Here is a 26,612-nt window from a genome sequence, read left to right as displayed (position 1 = left end):
TTGATGTTTATATCTGATTTAGTTATTGCTTATTAAAAATGCAGATTCAATTTAACCTTTACTGTTTCAGTTTTAGCAATTGCCTTCTTTCAGATTGCATGTAAGCTAACTGGTAACTGGAGAACATTTAGTTAAGGATTTAACCCTAAATATACACCCAAGTTTTCCATATAATCAGGTGTACAGAATTGAGAAAAGATACTTGAGAAATAATATGCAATAAATATCTATTCTGGTATGACAGAAAATGCTAAAATCTTTTAACTTCTCTCTTTTTTACTTTTTTTGCTTAAATACTTAAATAAAGTTGTGTTCATTAATATGAATATGAGAATGAGACAAACGTTTTTAATAGATATCGTAATTCATAAAATTCTTGTAAATACCTGTGCCTGCACTTACTCTGGTGTACGTCTAGCATGAAGCCATGAAAATGGACTCTCTTCTTCCTTTCTACTTCTAAGTGAGAATAGAACATGTCCATCACCATTGTCTTTCCCGTGCCTTCAAATAAAAAACAAAAAAACCCCAAACAGCTAGTTATTTTAATAACAGTATGTACTGATTACAATAATGATTGTTCATTAGCTTTAAACTAATGAAACTATTTTCTTCCACAGAGTAAGTACAAGACCAGACAGTTTGTGAAGAACAGTTACATTTTATGTTCAAAAACTTGGAACAACTGCATTTTTATTTTTTTGTTTTAAAATTTTGATCCACACAGAGATGGCCCAAAGGTTGCACAAATGGCTTCATACGCATCCAGAAAACACCCTCAGTATTTCCTTTTGAAAAGCAAGTATGTTTTTATGCTGCATTGTTGCAATCAGAATATATAAATTCTCCCCGTGGCCCTCTCAATTACTTCCCAAATTCTTATATTGCATTCTTGAATATTAGTGCATGGGTAACTCTGAAACAAAACTACACATGGTAATGTAGTCCAATCCAACAGATTCCACAACTCAGAGTGTAATTATATTAAATAACATCATAACGTGGAAGAAAACTCATCCTGGAAAATTCATTAAAGCGATAATGCTACATGAACATAAAGCTTTTAGACACTTCAAAATTTGAATAAACATGCATTTAGAGAAAATTCCATGGGAACTGATGCAACTGAAACTTACCAACATCCCCATAGACATAAAGACCTTTGGGGGGTTTGTTTTTTGCAAAGAGCTGCAAATGAAGAGAAAAAGAATAAATACAAATATGGGGTAAAATAAAGGCAAGCACATTACTGTTGGTAAAGGAAGAAACTAGCTATACTTAGCCACCAAAGTAGCACTAGCGAGCAAGTGTAAACTTGAATAAATCATTAGCTCAGAACTGGTAAGCAATTTTAAAGTTGTATTTGTGCAAATTCTATAAAAGAGACCAAACACACATGCAGGGTTTGGTTTGGTTTTGGTTCGTTGTTTTTTAAGATCATTGTGAAAATATCCTCATCCCCAGTCCTAGCACACAAGCCATTTTACCGAACACATATAAAATGATTAAATGCTTCCCATTCCATCATCTTCAAAACAAATCCTTTTCCTCATTAAGCCATGTAAACAAACAGTCCTAGGTAAAAGGACATAAAATTAAGCAGTATTGTAGTATCCATAGATATATGCACAATATACCTATTAAAGCATCTCTGCTCAAGATATAAACCATTAGGATTTAGAAAATCAGTACTGCAAAGCCAGTAAGCATTGTAGGTCCCCTTAAAAATTTTTAATCTCTTAATATTACTCAGGACATGTGTTACGATACTGGGTAGTTTATTCTATTTTACTCAAATATATATTTTTATGGAAAAACTTGTAATAACAGCAAGACTTTCTATTTGAAACCGTTCCTCGCCCCCTCCTAGTATTGTGCAGAGCCACTTCCAAGTATAATTTTAAATGAAGCGTAATTTTAAAAAGAAACAGTTTCTACAACACTGTAAATCCTAACAAAATTCTCATCAAATCAATAAAACTAAACTGACATCCACAAAAAGACTGCAGAAGAGTATGTGGTTATTTTAAAGTGCTCTACTTTCAGAATCCTATGAGCTGAGCCAAAACAGAGGAAAATTAAAATTGCAACCCTGTGGTCTCATTTGGAGCTAGGTAATTGCTAAACAACTTGAATCTAAAGCACTTTTCAAAATACAGTGCCATATTAAAGAAACGGGGGAGTCAGTAGCAAAACACTAATTAAATATGAAAGAAAATATATGACCAAAAGGTAGACAGATAATGCCTCAGGTCTATAGTACCAGTTTATTCAGAAAATATGCAAGCACAGCTCTTATATAAGACCCAATTATAGATTTAATTTAGAGCTATATTAATAGGATAATCAAAAATTTCTATCATCAATCTGTGGATGAACAGGGTTTCAGATGTTCTGAAACCATTCCATTAATAGATAAGGCTGCAACTATTTGATAGAGCTTTCAAAGCACTGCAAGACAATTTAATTGATGAACATTTTTCAGTGTGTACTTTTTAAGAGCTTGAACTCATTAAAACTACTGATGCTCAAAGTTACACAGCAAAGAAAGGAGAAACGGAAAAACATCCAAATGAGAGAGACATTCACAGGAATTTCTTTTTTTAATTTGAGATTAACAACAGTGATTTTAACAAGACAAGAGACTAACACGTTAAATTTATTACATTAAAAGGCTGTATTAATGTGATTTGCAGTTTCAGAAGGAATGACACAAAGCTAGAAAAACAAATCAGTGTTTAGAATACTGCTTTCCCTGTTTTTGTAAAGGTTATATAACCAGAACAAGTAGTAATGCCTACCTTTTTTTCACTGTAAAGAGTATATAATTACATGTAACCATCTTGAAGTTCATCTTTTTAGGCATATTTTATTATCACTCCAATACTTACCATTTCTAGAAAACATATTGCAGAAAAAGTTTTTTTGGCTAAAGGAAACAATATAATGGCTTGGTTTAAAGTCTAAATCAACTTGGTTAATTTAAAAAATTGAATTAGTTTTTTGTGAAGATTGCGAAGATAGCAATTTTTTAGTGATATCTAACTGCTTGGGGGGGCGATGTGGGGGGGGAAGAATGGATATTGTGGCAGATCCGAACACATTTGCTGAAGCTGATCATCTCTAAGAGTAAATCAAGTGCCAAAAAAACTCTTATCCTCTTCGAGCAACTGAAGAAATTTGTAGGAGATATTTTACTTCCAAGCAAAATTGTCTTTTGTACACTTCTGCCAGAAGTGACACTATTGTCACCTTTAGGATACTCACTTCCTCAATCTCTCAGGTATTGTATAACACTAAGAATATTTTCTTTAATATACGTTTTATTAAAAAAATTAAACTCAATCAGTAGACTTTTAATACTGAAACTCAAACAGCCTACAGGTTTCAAGCTATTCTGCATGATCATAAAATTGATTTTTTTTTAAATTATTTAAGGTATTCTAATGCATCTTCTGAAGCCTTGAAGTTGTGTAAGCAAAAGAGCAACTTCCACTAGGTTTTCTGATAAAATCCAATCAATGCTGTTGGCTCAACTTATAGCACAGCAAGCAGTCAGGAAAGACAGCAGTGTGTGGGGGCGAAGAAAGCAGAAGACTGATCTTGGTTCTACTAAAACACACACTCCAAAAGAACAAGGAGGGAGGAGATCTAATGCAGAAGATCCTCCAGCTACCCTAAAGTAAGGGTGGTCTTGTTTGTTTCAGGGACAGAAGGAAGAAGAGTGGGAGATGTAGGAAGACAAACTAAATGAATGAATCCTTACCCCTCACTTTCATATTATCCTGCGGTATATTTGGGGTGTCAGTATAATCATGTTCAATTGATTGACAACAAATTTGCTTTTGCAACAACTACAAGACCTAAGGATGTTAAAGCTAATATTTAAAATGTACAAAACCAAAGATACTAAGGGGTGCACAAAATTTGACTTTGAAGGAGAGAATTTAGGAATCTTTAAACATATATTTTGAATCCTCATTCCATCCTTTCAAATGAGGGCATCACCACAAATGTGTCAAAACCCTTGAGTCGTCCGAGGTTTTTAATTCCCATAACATTCTTTGCAATAATTTCAGAAAGCATAACTTAAGTGCTTCACCAAGTCTCATTACCATCAGGACACGCTACAGCAGAAACCTTTTTTCCTTTTATAGATCAGTTGACTTACAGACTTTTCTTTGAAAATCATTCATATGCTAAAATATTTACAATTCCACGAGAAGACACACACATTAGTGTCCCCAGATTTACAGAATTCTCTCCTCTAATATCAAAATGTTTTACACATTTCTGTTTCAAAATGGCATGCTTTGCTTTGATTCTATCACATCAGATTTTTTTTGTTTGTTTAAACTTCACCTTAATCAATCAATATCCTACCTCATCTAAGGAATTATATTGGTCAAAACATCTCCTTCGTTCTGACAACTTCCTATTCTTTCTTAAATATCTTTAATTATGTGCAATGTCTTCCCACCTTCTCCCATACTCCCTGCCTCAGACACCAGAAGCAAGTGACTCATTTCCTGGGAATATCTACACACTGATTTGAGAAATTTTTAAGTGAAAATACATGTCAGTACTAAGGTGGTTAATTAAAATATGCAAAATTCAATAGCAAAGTCTCCAAACAGCAAATTTTCTTACAAACACTAACAAAAATTGTCTCTTTCTCCCACTCTTTCAGACCTCCTTTTTGGTTGCTGTTGTAGCTGAAGACATTTTCAAGCTCTTGAATGGTGTTTACTATTGTTCATACCCCTTTTCAAAACATGACCTCACTTATAATTGAGCTTATTTCAAGTCATTAGTACAGCAACTCAACAACTCTTACTCTGTCCCAATTGGTATTATTTTGAAAAGCTAGAGATCTGAAACATCTATGCAAACTCTTACAGCCTTGAACTTCAATTCAGAGCATCTCAAAATATCTCAACATACAAGGCCATGCTTTCACCAAGTTGAAGATCAAAGACATTGTTCAAATTTGAGTAATAATTTCGAAAAACAGAAGCCTACTTGGCTTGCAGCAAGACTAACTGTTTTTCCTCCTCAAATTCATTCTAAGCTGACGCACCAAAAAACCTGCATCATAAAAAAAAAAAAATACATCATTTTATTACCATAAAGGAAATTGCTGGTGTCGTGTCCCCCAACTACTGATTTCAGAATGTGGAGTGATGCAAGTCTCTCGGATAAACACTGAAATGCTTCTATTGTATCTGATACAAATACTTGTTCCTTAATCCTACTTTTATCATATTTTTAGTGAATAAAACTATTTAGATAAAAACTGACAAATGAAGAACAAATCTAAAAACAAAGCAGACCATTCTTCTAATGGTTAGGAAGTGCAAAAAGTTTCTATTTCTGGATTAACTGTTATTTTAGAAAAGGCTTCTGCAATTGCACCACAGAAGAAATCAGGCAATAAAATAAGGAATCTCAGACTACAGAAGCAGCTGACAGAGAGAGGCTTCTCTATCTATATCTCTCCCTCTCTCCCCGCCCCCTCCACTGCAACCTCTCAACAAAATTCTATTGAACGACAGAGCCAGGAAAAATAAGCATGTTTGAAATGCTGTGCACCACTATTTTTTATTTCTAAAAAGCTGCCAGTAGCTTCTTTTCAACACAGGATATTTTGTACTAAAAGGAAGTTAGTCAAGTTGCTAGAAACATGAAAAAGCAAAAAGTCAACCTACAAACTGCTATGTGTAACTGATTAAAGTGTTTGACTTATTTCCAAAAAGCCCTTAAGTAATTTAAAAGACATCAATTTGTTTCATTTACATCTATTAAAACCCATTAAGTACAAAGTGTTAAGCAAAACCAATGCAAATCGTTTCATCATAAAAACAACTGTTAACACCTATGGTATAAGGTTTATCTTTTACTTTATAGCATACTCAAAGTTACAAAGTACCAGAAGAGTGCCAAGGAGCTATTCACAAACACAGGATTTACCTGTGCCCTGTATCATTAGTACTTCCTGGAGATGCCTTCTACTAGTTCTGTGAACTACTTCTACTCATAAGCCTACACAAATCCTATTAAACCTAGGCCGATTCCAGAGAGCAGTACTCACCACCTCTGCTTGGCATGAAAAGCCTTTGTTCTACTCTTCAAAACTGAACCAAGTCTGCAACAGCATTCCTACCCTGAAAGTCCATCATAGAAAAATGTGTATTTTGCCTACTTAAAAAACTCCTTGACAGATATAGACATATGACAAGCATATGTCATTCGAGGCCGCACCTCGAATACTGTGTGCAGTTTTGGACCCCTCGCTACAAGGACGACATTGAGTTTCTGGAGCGTGTACAGAGAAGGGCAACGAAGCTGGTGGGGGGTCTGGAGAACAAATCTTATGAGGAGCAGCTGGGGGAATTAATCATAATTTGATTTAATTACACAAGCTAGCAGGCTTTAACAGATTTACACAAAACTCACTGTTCTCCTCCTTCATGGGGTTTTGATGCATGGCACAGCACCATAGTGCTCAACCTAATTATCAAGCTTTGTAAGATTTCCACAGAGGTATCAAGCTCTAGAAGAAAAACCTCAAACTGCAACACCACTTATCCCAAAAAGCAAGTAGTTCTATGGCTGCTTCTCACTGACTGTGGCATTAGTTCACAGGTACCAGCAAACCACGCAACAATTTTTAAAAGCTAGTTTAAAATTAAAGCATGGCATTGAAGCAATGTTAAATGAAAGAAAGGAGTGCTTTAAAGGAACTAGTGAAAACCAAAAACTATTCTCAACCTAAAAAATGGCATTTGACTTCTTGCTTTTAAGAAAGTGTCAGTCAGGCACTGCGATTTATCGCAATACTGCGATTAGCACTGTTATACAGGGACAAAGTAGCATCACAATTTCCTAAATAGAGTAAGATTAGTATTTGTTCTCTGCAATAAAGACTTTCTTCCCTATTCATGCTCCCCAATCAAAGAAACAGTGAATAACAAACCCACATAATGCTTGATCTACAAAGCCATTACAAGACACATGCTCTAACAACGATAATGATTCAGGGCACTCTAGTTAACACAAGTCAGCCCTCAAAACTATTCTCAAAGGCAGCACTGTTAGAACAGAATATCCAAATGTCCAAAACAGTTTACCAGAATGCTCTAGCTTACTGATCCTCAGGTTTGACAGACCAACACCTTCATCATAACATTTTTTCTAAAGAATGAAAATTAATACAAGTCTGGAAGTATGTCCAAAAGATAATGTAAGAGCAAGCCAGATAACTGGCTTCCTTTTGAGTTACTTCCTCTTTTACAGTCCAGGCACCATGTCTAAAGACAATTTTGAGATAGGCAATTTAAAAGATTATGAGTCCAACACCAAAGCTTAAAAAGATGCCCAGACAGATGGGGGGAAAAAAAAAAAAACCCACCACAAACTTTTCACATCGAGCATCCTCAAGACACAAAATTCTGGCCTGCTAGATTACATTTACAGAAGTAGTTTGGCAAGCTGAATCCAGCTTGATCTCCTTACAGTTCTGCAAAACCAGTTCTCCTTCAGGCACACTGCCATATTGCTTTGGATAACAAAGATAAGCAATAATCATTTTGAAAGAGGAAATTTCAACTTTTTATTTGGTACTTGCCCAAACTGAATCAGGAGGCTCGTTTAGACTCAAGACTTAGCCTACAAAGGCATCAAGACAACATGGATCCACAAGCACACACCCACATGCAGTATAAATAAGTGTTTTCGAACACCATAAACATACAGTTTTCAGACTATATCTATCATTTTTACATTTGTTTTATGTTTTTAATAATTTTAATTAAAGAAATCCCAAAAGTAAAATGGTAAGTAATGTGATGAGCTGACGCACCAGCCAGAGCAGGCAAAAAATACCCCAAGCCATTCTTTGGCTCCAATTCCCACATCAGAGTTAGAATCACTGAATGATTTAAGTTGGCAGGGACTTCAGGGGATCATGCGGCCAAACCCCCTATTTAATGCCGGGTCATAGAATATGTCAAGTTGGGAGGGACCCATAAGGATGATCAGGTCAACTGCTTCCAGAGCAGAACTTCCAAAGACACACTCATTGCCCTCTAGGAGCAGTCTTGCCTTAGCACTTTGCTTCCTGTACTTCACTACTCTTGAGCTTTTCCTTACAGAGTGCCTGGCCTCTGCTCCATGGCATTATTTCACATTCAGGTTTCTTTTCACTGTATCTCAATAAAAAGAGCTCCTTCCTAGGTGTTTAATCTGCTGCTTTTCATCAGGAGGCAGGAAGACATTTATGGCATTTCCAGTCTGTTGTGGTACAACCCCAGCCGGCAACTAAGCACCACACAGCTGCTCACTCACTCCCCCCGTGGTGGGATAGGGGAGAGAATCAGAGGAGTAAAAGTGAGAAAACTCATACGTTGGGATCAAGACAGTTTAATAGGTAAAGCAAACACATGTGTGCAAAGCAAAGCAAGGAATCCATTCACCACTCCCCATGGGCAGGCAGGTGTTCAGCCATCTCCAGGGAGGCAGGGCTGCATCACGCGTAACGGTTACTTGGGAAGACAAATGCCATCACTCCGAATATCCCCTCCTTCCTGCTTCTTCCCCCAACTTTATATACTGAGCATGACATTATATGGTATGGAATATCCCTTTGGGCAGTCTGGGTCAGCTGTCCTGGCTGTGTTCCTCCCAACTTCCCGTGCATCCCCCATCCCTTCTCATGCTGGCAGGCCAGCATGAGAAGCTGGATAGTCCTTGACTGCTTAGCAACAACTGAAAACATCAGTACATTATCGACATTCTTTTCATCCCAAATCCAAAACACAGCCTCATATTAGCTTCTGTGAAGAAAATTAACTCGATCCCAGCTGAAACCGGGACACAGCCAAGCATACAATTAGCAAATACATGATCTCCAGTTACATATATGAGTTTAAAGCATTCGGGGGATGTTGGAGGCAGTCTGATAGGCAAGCATGTGTCCCAATGCTTTGCACCTTGCTTTACTTGCCTATTTGAAACGGACATATATACAGGTATAATACCTGTTCTCATACCAACATTCTCTTCTCTACTTTTTTGATGCCTTGAAGCTAATACACATCAGAAGAGCCTCAGAGTTGTAACTTGCATTTGGTGCCTAAATGGGAGAGGACAGCATGTCATTTAAAGGCAGCTTGAGCCCTGTTAGGCTTTGGTTCCCTTGATCTCATGCTACATCATTTAGGCTTGCCATGTAAAAATACAGTATTTATGCCAGGTAACAGGAGACTTTGGGGTTGTAATAGGAAGTATATGGTTAGATAACAAGTTCAATAGAGTTAGATATTTAAATTTATGCCCATTAGATGTGGTGTGTTGCATAAAGGATGCTGAGAAAGGCTGACATGGAGATTTATTAGCAAGGTCTGCAGCTGATGGCATACATTGACTTTAAATGTGAAATTTACTTCTGACAAAAAATAAAAACAAAAGCGGTATAAGCAAGAGAAAGAAAAAGGAAAACACTGAGTGGCTGATTGGGAAGAGCACTGACAGCTTCCAGACAACCTCCTCTTAGGGATAGGGAGGTGTCTCTCCAGTGCAGGCAGGGAAAGTGAAGATAATGGCAGCAATGAATATTTTGCCACGCTTTTTTCCCCAGCACTATGCTTTTATCATCACACTCAGTCAAACACCCTATTCTTGTTTCCCCTCACCAAGTTTATGACTATTTGTGTTGACTGGATTATGTTAATCAGGTGCAAATGAAGCATATTCACTGGTCATTCAGCTTCTGTGCACTTCTATAATTGCCTAATATTTACCAAGTAATTAAATGTCTTATCTACTTTGCTGGTCACTATAGTTGGTTTTCTGGGATATAAACTCAAATCTACACAAGAGGCAAGGAAAGCTATGGGGGGGATTCTCAGACCAGTTCTAGTTGCTTCCCACGAGAACCTGCCATAACAACACTACCAAGATTCGCAGGTGCAAGGCCACAAGAGCACAATCTGAGAACAACAGCATGAGAAGGAAACATCAAAGATACTGCCACAGAGGGTCTGGAAAACACTAAGTCAACAGCTTCAGGGAAAAGTTACAGAGCTGCAACAGCAGGCTATTAGCTTTACTAATGCTAAAGGCACTATGGTCGCTGAGGCACTGTGCAACAGGCATATGTCTGAATTTTTATTAATACTTTGAAAAGGAGCTGTGATGCTCCCAAAAACACAACTGGGGTGCAGACCTTACCTCACCTGGAGACTAACAACACCAAAAAGAATGGACATTTTTATAAAATTTCATGTCTAATCTATGTTACAATGTTTTGCAAAGCTAAATGATTTAGACTCTGCCAGCTAATTTCACTTATATTCATGGAAGATCTGTTAGAACACAAAACATCAGCGTTCAGTATAACCCAAATACAGAATCACAGAATGGTAGGGGTTGGAAGGGAACTCTGAAGATTATCTGGTCCAACCCCCCTGCCAAGGCAGGATCACCTAGGACAGGTTGCACAGGAAGGCATCCAGTTGGGTTTTGAAGGTCTCCAGAGAAGGAGACTCCACAACCTCTCTGGGCAGCCTGTTCCAGTGCTCCGTCACCCTCACAGTAAAGAAGTTTTTCCTCATGTTGAGGTGGAACTTCCTGTGCTGCAGTTTATGCCCATTGCCCCTTGTCCTATCACTGGGCACTACTGAAAAGAGACTGGCTCCATCCTCCAGACAGCCATCCTTCAGATATTTATAGACATTTCTAAGGTCCCCCCTCAGCCTTCTCTTCTTCAGACTAAACAGCCCCAGGTCTCTCAGACTTTCCTCACACGAGACATGTTCCAGGCCCTTAATCATCCTTGTAGCTCTCAATTGGACTCTCTCCAAAAGTTCCCTGTCTCTCTTGAACTGGGGAGCCCAGAACTGGACACAGTACTCCAGATGAGGCCTCACCAGCACAGAGTAGAGAGGGAGTATAACCTCTCTCGACCTGCTGGTCACACTCTTCTTAATGCACCCCAGGATACCATTGGCCCTCTTGGCCACCAGGGCACATGGCTGTCCCATGGAGAACTTATTGCCTACCAGGACTCCAAGGTCCTTCTCCACAGAGCTGCTTTCCAGCAGGTCAACCCCTAACCTGTACTGGTGCATGGGGTTCTTCCTCCCCAGGTGCAGAACTCTACACTTGTCCTTGTTAAATTTCACAAGGTTCCCCTCCACCCAACTCTCCAGATTCTGTTGAATGGCAGCACAGCCTCCTGGTGTATCAGCCACTCCTCCCAGTTTCGTATCATCAACAAACTTGCTGAGGGTACGTTCCAACCCTTCATCTAGGTCACTGATGAAGATGTTGAACAAAACCAGACGCAGTACTGATCCCTGGGGAACACCACTAGCTACAGGCTTCCCACTGGATTCTGCACCGCTGACCATAACCCCTTGAGCTCTGTTGTTTAGAATACACGTGTTATACCAGTGCTTGAGAATTAAAACCTGGTCTAGGCCCCTCTCTCCTATAGCCAACTGACATTTTTGGAAAAGCAGATGATGGACATAACCAAAATCATATCAAATTTTCTTATAGAATTATTTCCATAATATTTAATTTGGTTACTTGTAGAGTGCCACTGGAATTTTACAAACCAAAAAAGAATTAACAGAGATCCAAACATAAACAATGATCTATCTGTAAAGACCCAGCTGCAAAAATAAGACTCATGTTAGTGACAGAGATTTATGTATTTTAAGCACATTCCTATGAGCAAAAATAAAGCAAAAAAATATTTTTATCATTATAAGCCTCACCTTTGAGATAAGATTTTTTGAACTGATGCTGTAGCCTTTAAGGCTCTCATGCAACTTCTGCAAGTGCTGCACAACTTTTCTTTGTTGCTCATCATTCCTCAGCTCTTCTTGCTTAATCAGAAAGTCATAATGTTCTAAAGGTCCACTGCAAACCAGTAAGGCTCTGGCATTAGCATCTGTAGGAGTACCAGTGACTGTCTTCTCATCTGCCTGAGCTGTGTATGCTGTAAAATGAAAAGCAGATTATTAATAGAGAAGTTTTGAAAAGCACCCTCCTATATTCATAAACAACACACATTCTTAACAGTTTAGATGGAGACGTATATACATTACTTGCCTATACAACCACTAGAGTATGTTACCCCTTCATTTTTCATTTAATCAACTTCTAACTTTAGTAGTAAACACCTCTAGTACTATCTTTTAACATTTATTTTTATTATTCACAAGCACAGACACTAAAAAGCCCAACTGGAGAGCAGTAAGATTTGGGTAAGCTGTTGCAAGGGAAGTTTTGACTTCCCCCCCCCCCCGCCGCCAACAGGGGCAAAACCACTCAAAAATTCCAAACTGCATTTCTTTGAGTAGATTAATCCTTTAGAGAGAGGTGGGCTAAACAAGACAGAAAGAATTTAAAAGCCAGCAAACAGGAGACCATAATAGGAGTTCTGTAAGCAAGCTGAAAGACTCAAAGACCACACTAAGCAAGGAAATAGCTGTGAAGCCCTGCAATGCCACAGCCTGCTCTGCTGGCATTTATCTTCTGCCTAGAAGAGATAGGGCCATCCCTAAGCAGAAATTTTGTTTTTAAAAAAAAAAGAAAAAAGACAGAATTGCTAGACATAAAATGAGGTATAACTAGGAAAGGAAAGAATACACAGGATTACAAAGAAGGCTTGCTAAGTCAGTAAGATCAGAAACTTAACAATGGAACATACTGAAAAGGTGTTTAATATCTTCTTTACCTCCACTGTCATTTAAAATGTTAAGTGTAATCATGAGTAAAACAATTTGTAGCAATGATAAAAGAAATAGATTGGAGTAGGAAAAGTGTGTATCTCAGACTACATAGTTAGATATTTTGAACATTCTGAGATCTAAGGAAATTCACCCCTAAATGCTTTAGGCAAGTTTCCTAAGCAACACAATGGCCTCTAGCAGCTTGAGGCCTCACTAGAGGCAGGTAAGGTTCCAAAATACTAGGAAAATGAAACAACTTTTTAATCCAGAAAGGAAAGAAAGGCAAATCCAGAAATTCACACAGCACTCAAAACAACTGTAAAACACTCAAAAATACCATAACAAGTACAAGCAGATTTTTTTTTTTTTTTTAAAATAAAGCACTTAACAAGGTAACAACATAACAAATAAAAAGCAACGCCAGCTCCTCAGGAACAGCACAAGACAAAAAAGTTTTCCTCCCTGATCAGGTAACATGGTTAGTGGGTAGACAAAAGACATCATAATTGCAGTAATGCTTTTGTCATTGGGTCATATAATATAAAGTAGGAAAGTGAGTTGCAAATTAAATTACTTTTGAGCAGGTACAAAAACAGTTAGAAAAACTACATGTAATGAACAATAACTACAGTAATGAACAATAACTACAGTTAACTAGGTGCATATTTGCAGCAGAGTTTCAGAGAGGGCTCAGAATCTCAGCTTGGTGCATTCTGGAATTTCCATTCATGACCTGTATATAGCAAAATGAAGTACATGGACTGGGAATACAGACATCGGCAAGTCAGGAGGGGTCTGCAAACACCCTGGAAGATGAGGCAATTCTGACAAACTGGACAAAGAATCTGATACAAATAGGATGCAATTCAACAGGGACAAAGTATAGTTCTTAGGGGAAATAAATAACTTTAGCGGTGGAGAATGACTAGCTAAAAAGCAGCTCCACAGAAAAGGATCCAGGGGCTACACTGGATCATAAACTGACAGTAAGACACCATCATAACACTATCAGAGCAAAAAGTAAAATAAAAAGTCACAAGTACTCTGATGTATATATATGAAAGGCAATATAAGCACACATGAAAAAAACCAAACTGTTCTATTCAATACTACTGGTATAGTCTGCCCTTTTCAATTTTCACATCATATTTCATGAGAGGTAATGACTAAATGGGAGAGTAGAAGATGATTTAAAAGACTATTTATTAAACCATGGGTCACAACCCACAGAGAAGTTATAAGAGGCATAAGAAGAGTTTTAAATTGTTGTAAGAAACATGAAATGAATAAATTATAAAAGAGAAGGATAAAACTGAACAATTAAATTGAATTATGTTTGTTTATTGCAAGTAACACCTTAGTTTCTCCAAAGCAAGACAGCCACTGTTGACATCTGCAGCCAATAATAACACCAAATTCTCCTGCCCTAAAGGAATTGAGTTACTGCTGTGAATTAAAAGTAATTAGCTTATCCCTAGCTAAAGAAATCACATAAAGAGAGTTGAGTTCAAAGTCTGTTATTGCAAAAATTTGAGTAAAACCTTTAGAGAAGACTGAAGAAAAGCACCTAGCTATCTCCAGATACACACAGGGTACCAAGAAAAGGAAAATAAACTGTATTTATTCAGTTATCTTAAGAACTGTAATTAAGGCAGTGAAATCAATTAATAGTCTAGAAGTTGTAAAACTTTCATTGATGGGGAGAGAATTTTAAAAATCAGTTTGACAAAAACCTGTCAGGAACAGGTCACCAATACCTGACTGGACTCCAAAGGAAAGAGGAAGAGGCATAGATGATCTCAAAGTTTTTTTCCTCTTCTTTTCAACCATTCCACTGCCACATAAAGACAACCTCATTTCTGTGATCTCTACCTCTAAACTATCCATGCCTTAGCAACGTGTAGCGCTTAATGGCTCTGAGAGCTCCAATGTGAGGGACAGCCAGTGCCCCATTATACTAACCTATAAACCCACCAGTTCCCACTGCTTACCACAAGATTGGAGAAAAAAAAAAAAAGCAGCTGATTTAGGGATAAGAAAGGGTTTGTGGCTCATGACCTTCCTGGCCATGCACAAAGCACACCAGTAGGACAGCTCAGAAGCGTGGGTTTTGTCTCAGACTACATGTACTTACAGCTAACCATCCCAGGAGTGGAAGAAAATACTTCGTCATTAACAGATGACAGAGATGGAGAGTATGCACAAGTGATAACAGAGGGTGTCATGGGACAAATTACTCGCTGTTCTTCTAAAATATTATTGAATGTTGGGATTTAAATATGATGGGGGCACACTATAATACACTACTGGGAGAAATCCAGTAACTGGTAAGTAATAAACTCAATCTTGTAGCTGCAAAATAAAAGCATATGCTCTTTAAAAGTCTTAGGGTCTTTAGAGGTAAGTCAACAGAAGACAGCTATTCAAGTGATAAACTATCCTAAGTGACAGAAAAAAATGTGGGTCTTCCATTCTAAACTGCATTTTGTGGGACAGATTGCAAAATCATTCACACAACAATGCTTCTGTAGTAATCTATACCCAAACTGCTAGTGAAGAGGAAACTTTAGAAATTTTAATACATAGCAGAAGAATACTAGGCAATTCCCTTCCATAATTTTACATCAAGGAAACTACCGTTAGAATAGGAATCACCTATGACTCAGTGCATTAATTGTAGTTCTACAGCCTTCTCCTCCATATTGCAAAAGATGGGTTTTCATTTATGTCTTCTTGTTTCATTATCTAATCTTTGTATTACATAAACTGTTACATGATTTTTATTAGCTCACTTCTGAAATCTTTAAGTGTCACACACACAAAAAGTATCTTCTATCTCTATGTAGTGTTCTAGGTAAGACTATAGAAAAGCCCAGCACCAATTCATTACTCATTTTTACACAAAACACTGTAAAACTACAGACATGTGTTTATCCATAACCTATCTTTCCAGAGTGCAGAACAGTGTTGGATATCACCACATTTAACCTGACATTCACCGCGTCTTTAAGAGTTGCCACCAGGTTGTAATTTTTTATTAAATTCCTGTTCTTAAACCATACATATTTAAGTGTAGTCTCATTTTACTTCAAGACATAAAATTATCTGCTTGCATTTTCCTTTCTACTTGCCTATCCAAGGATCACAAACCAAGCTGCAGCAAAGACCTACTGTGATACACACAAAAAAGTTCTGCCTTGGAGAAATCTGAGGGGAAAAGCTCAACAAAGCCAAAAAAAACTTATTAATGTATAAATGGCTAATGAAAAAAACAATCTGAAATGATAAAAATTTCCTTTAAAGTGAATTTACACCTTCAGTAAATTGGCATTAATTTACCACCACAAAGACAAGTGCCTACATAAAAATACAAAAAGAAAAAGTGTTCTTAACTCCAGGGACGTTCTGCTCTGGAAAAGCACAGTAAATTGAAAAACTAATCGGTATGTTGTCAAGTTTTCCTACTGCTACTTAGAACTGATGTCTGAGATGACACAGGAAAAAGGCATGCAAGTTTCAATGACAGGGCTTATGAAAGCAACAGTCACAGCTGCGGCAGACACTAAGAGTTATTTATGTAAGAAGACAATCGGAAATGGAAGCTAAGTTGTGGCATATCAAAAAACTGATTTTGACAGCAGCCAGGAGGTTGAGGGCACAGAATGGTAACTGAGGTAAACACTACTCACCCTGGTAAACCTTATTTTTTCCCTAATAGTTGGATTTCATTATGTAAGGTTTTGAATTGCGATGTCTAAAATCTGTCAGAAGAGAATTCCCGTAACAAAAATCCTAGCAGGTCCTTGTCTCCCTCATATTTCAGGGCCTAGGAAAAGAACCTGGGCTTCCCTGACATGAATTCCACCTTTGCTATCTTTCCATGACTGCAGAAACAGACAACTTGGAATTTATTAATCTGTGAGTTTTCAAGTAACACAAAAAGATTTCATGTGAGTTTAAGATGATTGTTCACTTCTGGAGGAGAAAAAGTATTGTACTTCTACAGATTAATTCAAATTTGGTCTGCAAGATCTCTTACTGCCTTCGAACTAAACATCTTTTAAACACACAATTAGAATTTTAGACCATTATTAGGATGAAATATAAAGAAAAAAAGAAATACCATGACAGAGAATATCCAGGTAAAGAAGCAAAGATCAAACAAATGGAACTGAACTCCTTTTATTGCAAAAGTCATGCTTCAGATTACAATATTCACCTCACTAGAGGGTCACTCACAGTATATGTGGAAATGTGTATTATTAATTCTGGAAACAAAGTTGAAACAAGTACTTCAGGGGACTGATGATGGAAAGAAAAAAAAAATTCACCTTTAACCCTTGTGTTGTATGTATGCTTCAAACCACTGTCATGGGAATGATCAGAAATAGCTTTCATTCATGGAGGTTAGGGCTGGAAGACAACATTGACCTTTCTAAGTATAAGGGAAGTTAAATTTATCTAATTACCCCTGAACTATGCTCAAAAATTGTTTGATTACAGCATATTTTGAAGAAAATTTATTTTGAAGACATATGAGATGGAGAATTAACCACTTCCTAAGACACTTTGCTGTAATGGTCAATTACTGTTTGTCTTAAAGATAAAAAATATTTTCAACTAACAGTTATTTAAGAACTGTATCTAAATCAAACTCACAGAGGTTACAACTGCACCAAGGTTAATGACCCTAAAATCACCCAGTAGCCACCTTTGCCAACAGTCACAATCAAGAAGCCGGAACAGCTTCTGCTAAACCAGCGTTAAGGCACCGTACAGGAATCACATCTGTTTCATTACTGCTCTGCAGACAGAGTTCTGCCTTGAGAGCTTTTCACAAACACTGGAATTTGTGTGTGGAGAGAAAAAAAAAAAAAGGTAGTAGAAAGCTACTTTTAAGAACTGTCCTGTTTTCAACAAGCCAAGCTGAAGTTCAGAATATTAATTTGGGTCACAATGAAGGAAAACTCCTTCAAACCTCCAAACTCTTAATGTAAAGCTTCTAAAATTGCCTATGAAACACAGCTGCCATGACAGAAGAGGAGGACTTTGGAGTTGGGGGGCACTTTTATCAACATGCAGATGGTGGTATCAGAGACATCACTAAACTCATAACTAAACTGGTAACAGAACTGCTGCAAAATCTTTTTTTCTTAAATGATACCGCAGTGATAGGGAAGGGCAATGGTACAGTCTTGTAGCTCCAAAGGTTATTTTCCTGCAGAAGAACAAGAGTGAAGGTAGCAAAAGGTCAGAAAAGACAGGTTTTTTGCATGCTAGTACCTGTAGATAACAATGTTCTCATCCCATCTTTTATTAAATGTATGTGCAAGTTCTGCAGAATCAGTCGCAAACTGCCCCATGGTATACAAGGATTTGGATGAATTAAAGACACGCACTAAAGCTAAGCACATGTGTAAACCTGCAGAAGAACAAAGACTTGGGATGTAAGCTTCTCAGGATAGAGACCTTGTGTTGGTTATAAAGCAGAAAATATATGTCCTGGTTTCAGCCAGGATAGAGCTAGTTTTCTTCACAGAAGCTAGCATGAGGCTATGTTTTGGATTTGGGATGAGAAACTGTTGATCATGTGCTGATGTTTTGAGCAGTCAAGGACAGTCCAGCTTCTTGTGCCGGCCTGCCAGCAAGGAGGCTGGCGGTGCACGGGGAGCTGGGAGGGGACACAGCCAGGACAGCTGACCCAGGCTGTCCAAAGGGATATTCCACACCATACAACATCATGCCCAGTACATAAACTGGAGTTGGCCGGGGGGCAGAAATTACTGCTCAGGGACAGGCTATTGATCACTGGGTGGTGAGCCATTGCTGCACTAGGCATCACTCGTTCTTGTACATTCCTTTGTCGGTATTATTATTATTGTTGTTATCATTGTTCTTTCTTTCTCTCGGTATCCTATTAAACCGTTTTTATCTCAACTCACAAGGTTTTTTTTCCAATTCTCTCCCCCGTTCCACTGGGGAAGGGGGAGTGAGCGAGCGGCTGCATGGTGCTTATTTGCTGGCTGGGGCTAAACCACGACAATATATTTATAGTCCCAAAAGAATACCAAACAATTGCTCCTTTCAAAATATTTTACAATGCTTAATGAGAAGAATGGGAGAGAAGGCCATCTGAAAAACTTACTTACTTTCCAATTCTTAATAGAATGCTTAGAAAAGCAAAGTCTGATCAACCACACTAGGGGGAAAGGCTAAGTTATCTGCACAAATTGAAAATGTTAGGCCAATATCATGTAGAAACAAATGAAAAAAATACACCTGCTGAAATGAGCAGTTCAAATCGGACAAGGCAGGTTGCAGCTAAGACACAAGAACAAGGATTGTCCTCCCATCTTAGTCTCATTATATGACCTTAAATGAATCACTGAATCCATATTTGGCCTTCTTGCAGTCCATTCATTCAGGCAGTATATGAACTAGTATTTAACCTTCTAGAGAAATATATGAGTTGGAACTAGAATTCTGATTTTTTGCATGCATGCATGTCTGTGCCATTATTCTGAAATAAGATTACTTGTACTATCTCTATGCACACCCCATTTATTCTGTCCTACAGATGAAAGTTAGAAAAGTTTATCAGTAAAATTGCAACTTTACACAAATACTTCTTGTGAAGTCTTTTAATTAAGGAAAAGGTATAAAAGCAAATCATAAAAACAAATAAAGGACTATAAACCAGTGATCATAAAAACAAGATTATAAATCTCAAACAACAAATATAAGGCACTTATCTTCCCATTTAACATGGAAGCTGAATAAATATGGCTAAAGCCACTGGACTTGCTCTGATAACTTTTTAAAAATGGTAATATGTTGGTAATAAACAATCTACACAAACATAAAGTGTTGGACCAATATAAAATTTTTTAAAATCTTATACAACTATTGTACTAACTGTAGTGCTTATTTAATCAGCAAAACTATTTTCAGTCTATTTTCCTTAGGATGTATAAATATTGTCCAGTCACAGTATCATGTGTGTACATGAACACCTACCAACCCTCCCAGATCTGCTGACTGACTTTCAGACCTCTGGCACCCACCTGCACTCGACTGAATTCCCGCACTTTTGTCAGACTGGCGGAAGACGAAAAACTCTCGCTAAAGAAAAAAAAAGACCTCTGCTTCTAACCTAAACGTCAAGTTAACAAACCCTAGTTCCTCACAAATTTGTGTATTACGCTGACTTTTTAAGTAAGGCTGCCAGACAGAGCTCAGCTCCATACATCGGAGGATCCTGGGGGGATGAGAGTCCCTGGGGCATCCTATGCACGGCCAAAGTCCTGGCAGGCGCTACCGCACTCGCCGCCCACCAAACTCCCGAGGCGGCGGCAGCGCACCGAAGCCCTGTTTTCGCGGGGAAAGCGCCATCGGTAACTCGAAAAGTCGCAGGACCGTTCACAGATCCCCCGCCGCTCCAGGGGGCCAGGGCCGACTCCTGGCGCCGGCCCCCCGCCGCACCGCCCAGGGACGCGGGGCCCCTCCGGCGCTGGGATCGGCTGCCCGGGCCTGCCCAGGGGAACATGAGGACACGGACAGGTCACACGAGCGCGGCGGGGCCAGTGCGCGTCCCGGCGGCTGCCGCCTGCCCCCGCCCGCCCGGCTCCAGCAAACCCCCTCTCCTCCGCCCGGCCCCCCCTCCGCCAGAGGGGAGACCCGCGGCGCGGCGGGGAGGAACGCACCGGCTCCCGCGGCCGCTCCGCAGTGCCCCGGCAGCCTGTCGCTCGCCCGCCCTCCGCGGGCAGGGCAGGGCCGGGCCGGCGAGCCCCCTCCCGCGGCGGTACTGACCTCTCCGCAGGGCGGCGGCCCGGGCCGGTAGCAAACGGACGTCACGCCGCGCCAAAGCCCGCAGCAGGCAGCACGCAGTAACCAAGGGCGACACGGGCGCCGCCATCTTCCCGGCCCAGCCTCTGCGGCGGGGGCGCGGGGCGCGCTGGGAAATGGAGTCCCGCCGCCCCCCCCGGGCAACGGCCGCAGGCCTTCGGAGGAGCTGGGCCTCGGCCGGTGCTGGGCGGGCCGCGGTAGCCTCGGCTTCTCTCCTTCCCCTTGACCCCAAACCTAGCCGCAGGCTGTGAGGCAGCCCCTGGGGAGCCGGGCGGCGAGCAGAGGAGGCAGAGGTGGCCACAGTCCCTGCGCAGCCACTCCAGCCACTCGGCACAAATCGCACTTTACAGACCCATCAAGTGCCACACCAGTGCCATTTACAGTGCCTTACTGCCCATATCCATGCACTCAAATTTCCCAGACTACTTGCTTGTCGCCAATAATTTGTATCGTGTTAAACCTTGGTTGTATCTGATGCAGCAGATTTCAGGTCAGCTTGGCCGTCACTGAGGAGTTTCAGCAACTGAATTTGCATTTGTCGATGATTTCTAGCTTGTGTTGTTTTTTTAAGAGCACAGACCATGAAATATTAAGGAAAATATTCCTGGCCAAAGTTACAGCCTGTCTGCACATTAGCAATACAACTACTTTTATACCTATGAACATGTATTTAAACCACAACAGCAAGATACGTTAATGTAAAAGCACATTTCCCTGAAGGTAACACAAAACCTAAAGGCTGATTCAGCCCCGTACGGCTGGTGTATGCTCAGCACACAGTAAGCCTTATCCTTGGCAGTAGGAATTACCATGTTGCAAACCCAAAAGTTGGTTAAAGCATTTCCGTTGCACTTTTACCACGAGCAGACGTTTTGTTAGGTATTTCTTGCAGAATGCACTCCATAGGCAACATCTCCTGAAGTCAGATACCCACGTGGGGCTCCTGAGAGCCCCTCAGAAGAACACCGACCTCATTTCATAGGTACCTCTCTCATCCAACCACCTCCATTTTGACTACAAAGCTCTTTTGACAGAAAGGCACAACGCAAAAAGCCTGTACTGCAATGGAAAGGCACCGGCACTTGGGAACCGCAAACCACAGTAACTAGCCTGTTCTCTGGCTGGTCCTCCATTCCCATTAGAAAGGCACCCAAAGGTCAGGATGGGACTTCAGGAGATGTTGCCTACGGAATGCATTCTGCAAGAATACCTAACAAAACGTCTGCTCGTGGTAAAAGTGCAAAGGAAATGCTTTAACTGACTTTTGGGTTTGCAACACCATAATTCCTATATCTTATTCTAGAGTTAAATTTCAGTTCAACTTGAGAAAGTGAACATGTCATTTTCACAGACTATTATTCAACTTTTTTTATAAAGAGTATAGCAAAATGTCGCATCAGGGCACTATAGAACTGCTTGCAAACAAAAGTTTATTATATCCTAAATAATATCCTACTGCTAATTTTTAAAATAATGTTTTTGATCTTGAAAATATTAACGGTGATTAAAGTTATGTTCTAACACCTTCAGCTGTTTTAAAATATGTAGTTGCTCCAGACACATCTTCAGTGCTATATACCTAATTAAGCAGTGAACTGAAGTGCCAATTTATCGCTTCTTGAAAGAGCTGTTTTCAGTGCATTTTCTTTCATCTTTCCTTTATTGAGCATTTATTGGTTTTGACTCATTCTAGTATGTTACAGCTATCAACACCTGTGCCCATTTAGGAATGAATTCCAGTACAAATCATAGTGAGTTGAATAGACATCTCAAAGATGCATCATAATTGTTGCAATATTTTTAGAAACTCAAACAAGGAAACAAAGAACTTCAGTAAAAGTGATTTAAATAACAAATAACTTATCTTTATAAACAGCTTATCTCCTTGAGAACAAAGAATAAACAAAGCAACAAGAGCCGTTTTTTCTTCCATTATTAACTCAGATCACAATACCAATGGGTGAAATGTCAAGAATAATTGGAGAAAATGACAGCATAATCTTCAGCAAAAACATCTGATTTATATAAATTGTCACTGTCTTTTTCTTAACCTTGTTATCCAAGGCAGCATAGAAAAAAATTCCCATTTGGGTCTATTATGACATCTTCTACCTAAGTGAATAAACCCTTTGCAATGCTATGAGCCTTCTGTCTCAAACTGTCAAACTCTGAAATGCCACCATACACTGTACTGCACACCCTAGGAACTGAATCTGCATTGGCTGTAAGCACATGGCAAAACCACATTTTGGTGTTAACCTAAACGAACAGGACTTTCAAGTATACTTCTGTTGATTGGTATGTTTCCATAGTACTGTGGTACATATCTGATCCACAGATACAGATCCATTCTGTGGTACGTTTGTATACTTCATTCCTTGTACCTGTCCCTTTGCTCAACTCCAAAAATATGACATTGCAACTGTGTAGAAATTAAACTGACACTTGTTCAACCCAGTTGCATTATTAGTCTGCCAGCTGGACAAAAGTATAAGTGATCTTTAACAGGAATAAAAATCAGGTGTATAATAAAACTCCTCTTAGTGGTACAAACTGCACTCCTGGAAATCCTGATGTGCTGAACCCTATGGGGATGTATGTGTCCCAGGGTCTTTGGGTCTCTGCCAGACCCTCTCTGAGTTTCTGCAGAGGGAGGGCTGGGTTTACCTGCCTGCAAGGCTCAAAGATATTCCCACCATGGGAAACATCTCTGGCTCCCATACATAAATGTACTTTTGACCTAGGACCGTTCAGCCTACTCTTTGAAAATTGATTTTCTGGCTAGTTTTCATCCACCCAGTTTCCATCAAAAGCCATTTTTCTGGGATTATGTCAAAACACTCTAGGGTAAACTTGATATTAACCTCATCTATTTCAAGACAATCAAATATGCTATTAATAGTGTATGTTGCTTATAAAGCCTCACATTAATAAAGCTGCATAAATGTTCCCAAACATATATTAAAATGTGGATATTACAAATTATATTGGTAAGCTTAATATTTTTATCTGGCAGACAAATACGCAAGGCAGATATTCAAACACCATGTTTCAAAGCACTGGCAGCTAATGCAGGGATCAGGAAGCAATTTTTCCACATAAAGCATTGCACAAGTCGTTCAACGCCTTGTGGGTTTTGCCTTCTCCTGAGTCAGCATTCCCCACAAGTTTTGACAAAATATGCCTGTGTTGTCTAAAATGTGTTAACCTGGGCACTTGTCAGGAGGCTGGAGAGTCCTAGCTGGATAATAGAGAGATATGGTTTCCCTTCCAGTTAAACGTCACTTTTTCTCTTACGAAGAAACAAACAAAAAACTACTTGAGAGGTATTACTATACCAAATTTAAGAATTAATTGTCCGTTAATACCTGCTTCTGTGGGTTCATGCTATGAGACTCTGGTATTCATATTGCCACTTTTAGTTATGCCAGAAAAATTTTGTGTCATAGTTGAATAAATAATGTATAGTAACAAATCCATGAGTACCTAATCTCTTGGTTCTTACTCTAAATGCCTGATTTCTTGCATCTAGTCTTTGCACCTAAAAACACAGCTGCCATCTCTCCTTCCAGATTTGAAATTTGGCCCAAAGTTCATGTCAGAAACAGAATTAAAACTTTATTTTCTGAGTTTATGCTCACCTTCATCCTGACCGAAGAACCTCTCTAGCAAGCAGAAACAACTACAGATAGTGTAACTCCAGCCTCACAGATCACAAAAAAACATCTGAAACACAATTCAAAATAAACAAATGCATTTTCTGAGAGTTGGAAAGAAACAAGGAGGCTCACAGGACTCTGATTTTCCCCCACCTTCATTCCTTCTCTTTGCCTCATTAGCCAGTGTGGCATGCCTGCTTTCACATGATGTAAGGGGGACTAGTCATGAAGCAGGGCATCTTCCTCTTTGTCTCCCAGGTCAGAGGATTTGTATCTGACCTCAGTGAAAAAAACAGATATATGAGACCTTACCAAATCACTGCAACCTCCTTACTTAGCAATGCTGTTTACACATGGGCACTAAAACATTCACTCCCTGTAGCTTCTCTCTGTACAGCTCTCCACCATCAGTTCTGTTAGGAAAAGCAGACAGAACAGTGGTGCTAAGATGGTATGCCATGAGAAAAGCATTCAACTTAAGCCTGACTGTTAGTATTTACGCAGCATGAGAACAAATTATATTCTTGATTCATCACAGGCTTACCAACTTCCCAAATGTACAGTATTAGGCACTTTTTTGTTTCTCTGGAATAGCTAATGAAACCAGGCTTAGCCAGGAGGCAGACAATACGTTATACTTAAGACAATACCAGTGCTCAGACATATTTTCTCATTTGCAGTCAGATGTGGTATTATAGGTTGTATAACAAACAAAAGCTTATCCAGATGCATACATACATAATCTCAGTAGAATTAATGAGTTTTTTCTTGCCTTGCTGCAAGAACAGTTTAATAACTGGTATAAGTTGGGTAAGGCTCCCTTTCACTCCCATTTTGTAAACTCTGTCAGCCTAATTTCTGTTATATAAGTATAAAGTGAATAGCTGGCAGCTATTAGCATAAAGAAAGGAAGTAAGGAAGGTGCACTACTAAGGGGAAAAAATAATACTGGAGGAGTGATGAGCAAGAAATTCACAGAAAAGTTACCAAGCAAACGACCTACAGCATACTGGTTATGTGCATGGGGTGTTTTTGTACGTCTCAACTTTTTGATATTTTTTTATTAACATAGACAACTGCTAACCAAACTTGCTAACTTTGAGTCTCTCAGATGTAATCTGTGGGAAGCCTGCCATTTTGCCTACTGCCTAGATGCAGATTTTTAGGAACAATATAACTAGTTTTCCTACAGTCTTATTCTACCTGGATAGTAATGGAGCGTCACCAGAACTCTTTCATAAGTAAGTAAGGAAAATGATATATGCATTTAAGGGGGTATTGTTAACAGATATAAAAAAATCCAGGAGAACCCTGAGATGGTAAGAGTAATTTAGAAACATTAACAGTGGATTAACATAATTTCTATTCACTGATGCACTCCTAGGTGCATCAAGGAGGCAAACATTCCACTTCTTTTGGCAACGTTTCTCTTATCGTAATACACCGTCTGCTTGAATCAGGTACGGAAGAATCAAAGACCACGTCTTGGAAGGGAAGAATTCCATCAGCTCTCCTTCTCCCTTTCTCTCATTCTCTTTTTTTTCCCCCCTCTCTCCAAGTTACTAAAATACCTTTTTTTTACATTATTCTGTAAACACAATTTTCCTTTCCTAACCTTTAAAAATGAAATGTGAACAAACTCTTCATCTTTGTAAGCTATGAGGATATAAAATCTGGGTTAGTTGGTTAGACTGCTATGAAATGCATATAATTTGTGAAAATTCAAGAAATTTTAAAAGCTTTAATGCTACTACAGACAACATTGCCACCTTGCTTGCGGCTTGGGTCAATAATCTAGACTTTGTTTTCAACACAGAGCTTTTGGTAGGCTTCTCCTCCAGCCTACATTCGTACCTGGCTGATTCCTTTTGCCTAACATCCCACATATACAGCATCTCCTAGCCAGTCCTTTCACCCTGGCTCTCACCGTTTCGTATCTTGGTCACGGCATTGCCTTCTTCCCTCACAGAATCACAGAATCACTAGGTTGGAAAGGACCTTCAAGATCATCAAGTCCAACCATTAATCCAGCGCCACCGTGTCCCCTAAACCATGTCCTGAAGCGCCACATCCACACGTTTTTTGAACACTTCCAGAGATGGCGACTCCACCACCTCCCTGGGCAGCCTGTTCCAATGCTTGACCACTCTCTCAGTGAAGAAGTTTTTCCTAATATCCAATCTAAACCTCCTCTGGTGCAACTTGAGGACATTTCCTCTTGTCCTATCACTAGTTACTTGGGAGAAGAGGCCAACACCCTCATCGCCACAACCCCCTTTCAGGTAGTTGTAGAGAGCAATAAGGTCTCCCCTCAGTCTCCTCTTCTTCAGACTAAACAACCCCAGTTCCCTCAGCCACTCCTCAT

At 39.3% G+C, this 26,612-nt stretch overlaps 1 protein-coding gene across 1 annotated transcript in view; it reads right to left on the bottom strand.

Moving 5' to 3' along the window:
- Window positions 1-20,658, bottom strand: part of AFG1L (AFG1 like ATPase) — a gene marked incomplete at both ends in the record, with an annotated part of 67,668 nt that extends 47,010 nt beyond the window's left edge. Inside the window, 4 exons of the mRNA XM_081998519.1 lie at window positions 403-504; window positions 1,137-1,188; window positions 11,784-12,007; window positions 20,553-20,658. Of these exons, the coding sequence (XP_081854645.1) occupies window positions 403-504; window positions 1,137-1,188; window positions 11,784-12,007; window positions 20,553-20,658 (484 nt within the window). The remainder of the gene's footprint in view (window positions 1-402; window positions 505-1,136; window positions 1,189-11,783; window positions 12,008-20,552) is intronic.
- Between the last annotated feature and the right edge of the window lie 5,954 nt (window positions 20,659-26,612).

The sequence above is a fragment of the Phaethon aethereus genome (genome assembly GCF_964289735.1).
Source record: "Phaethon aethereus genome assembly, chromosome: 3".
NCBI lineage: Eukaryota > Metazoa > Chordata > Aves > Phaethontiformes > Phaethontidae > Phaethon > Phaethon aethereus.
This window is presented reverse-complemented; position numbering and strand designations above follow the sequence as displayed.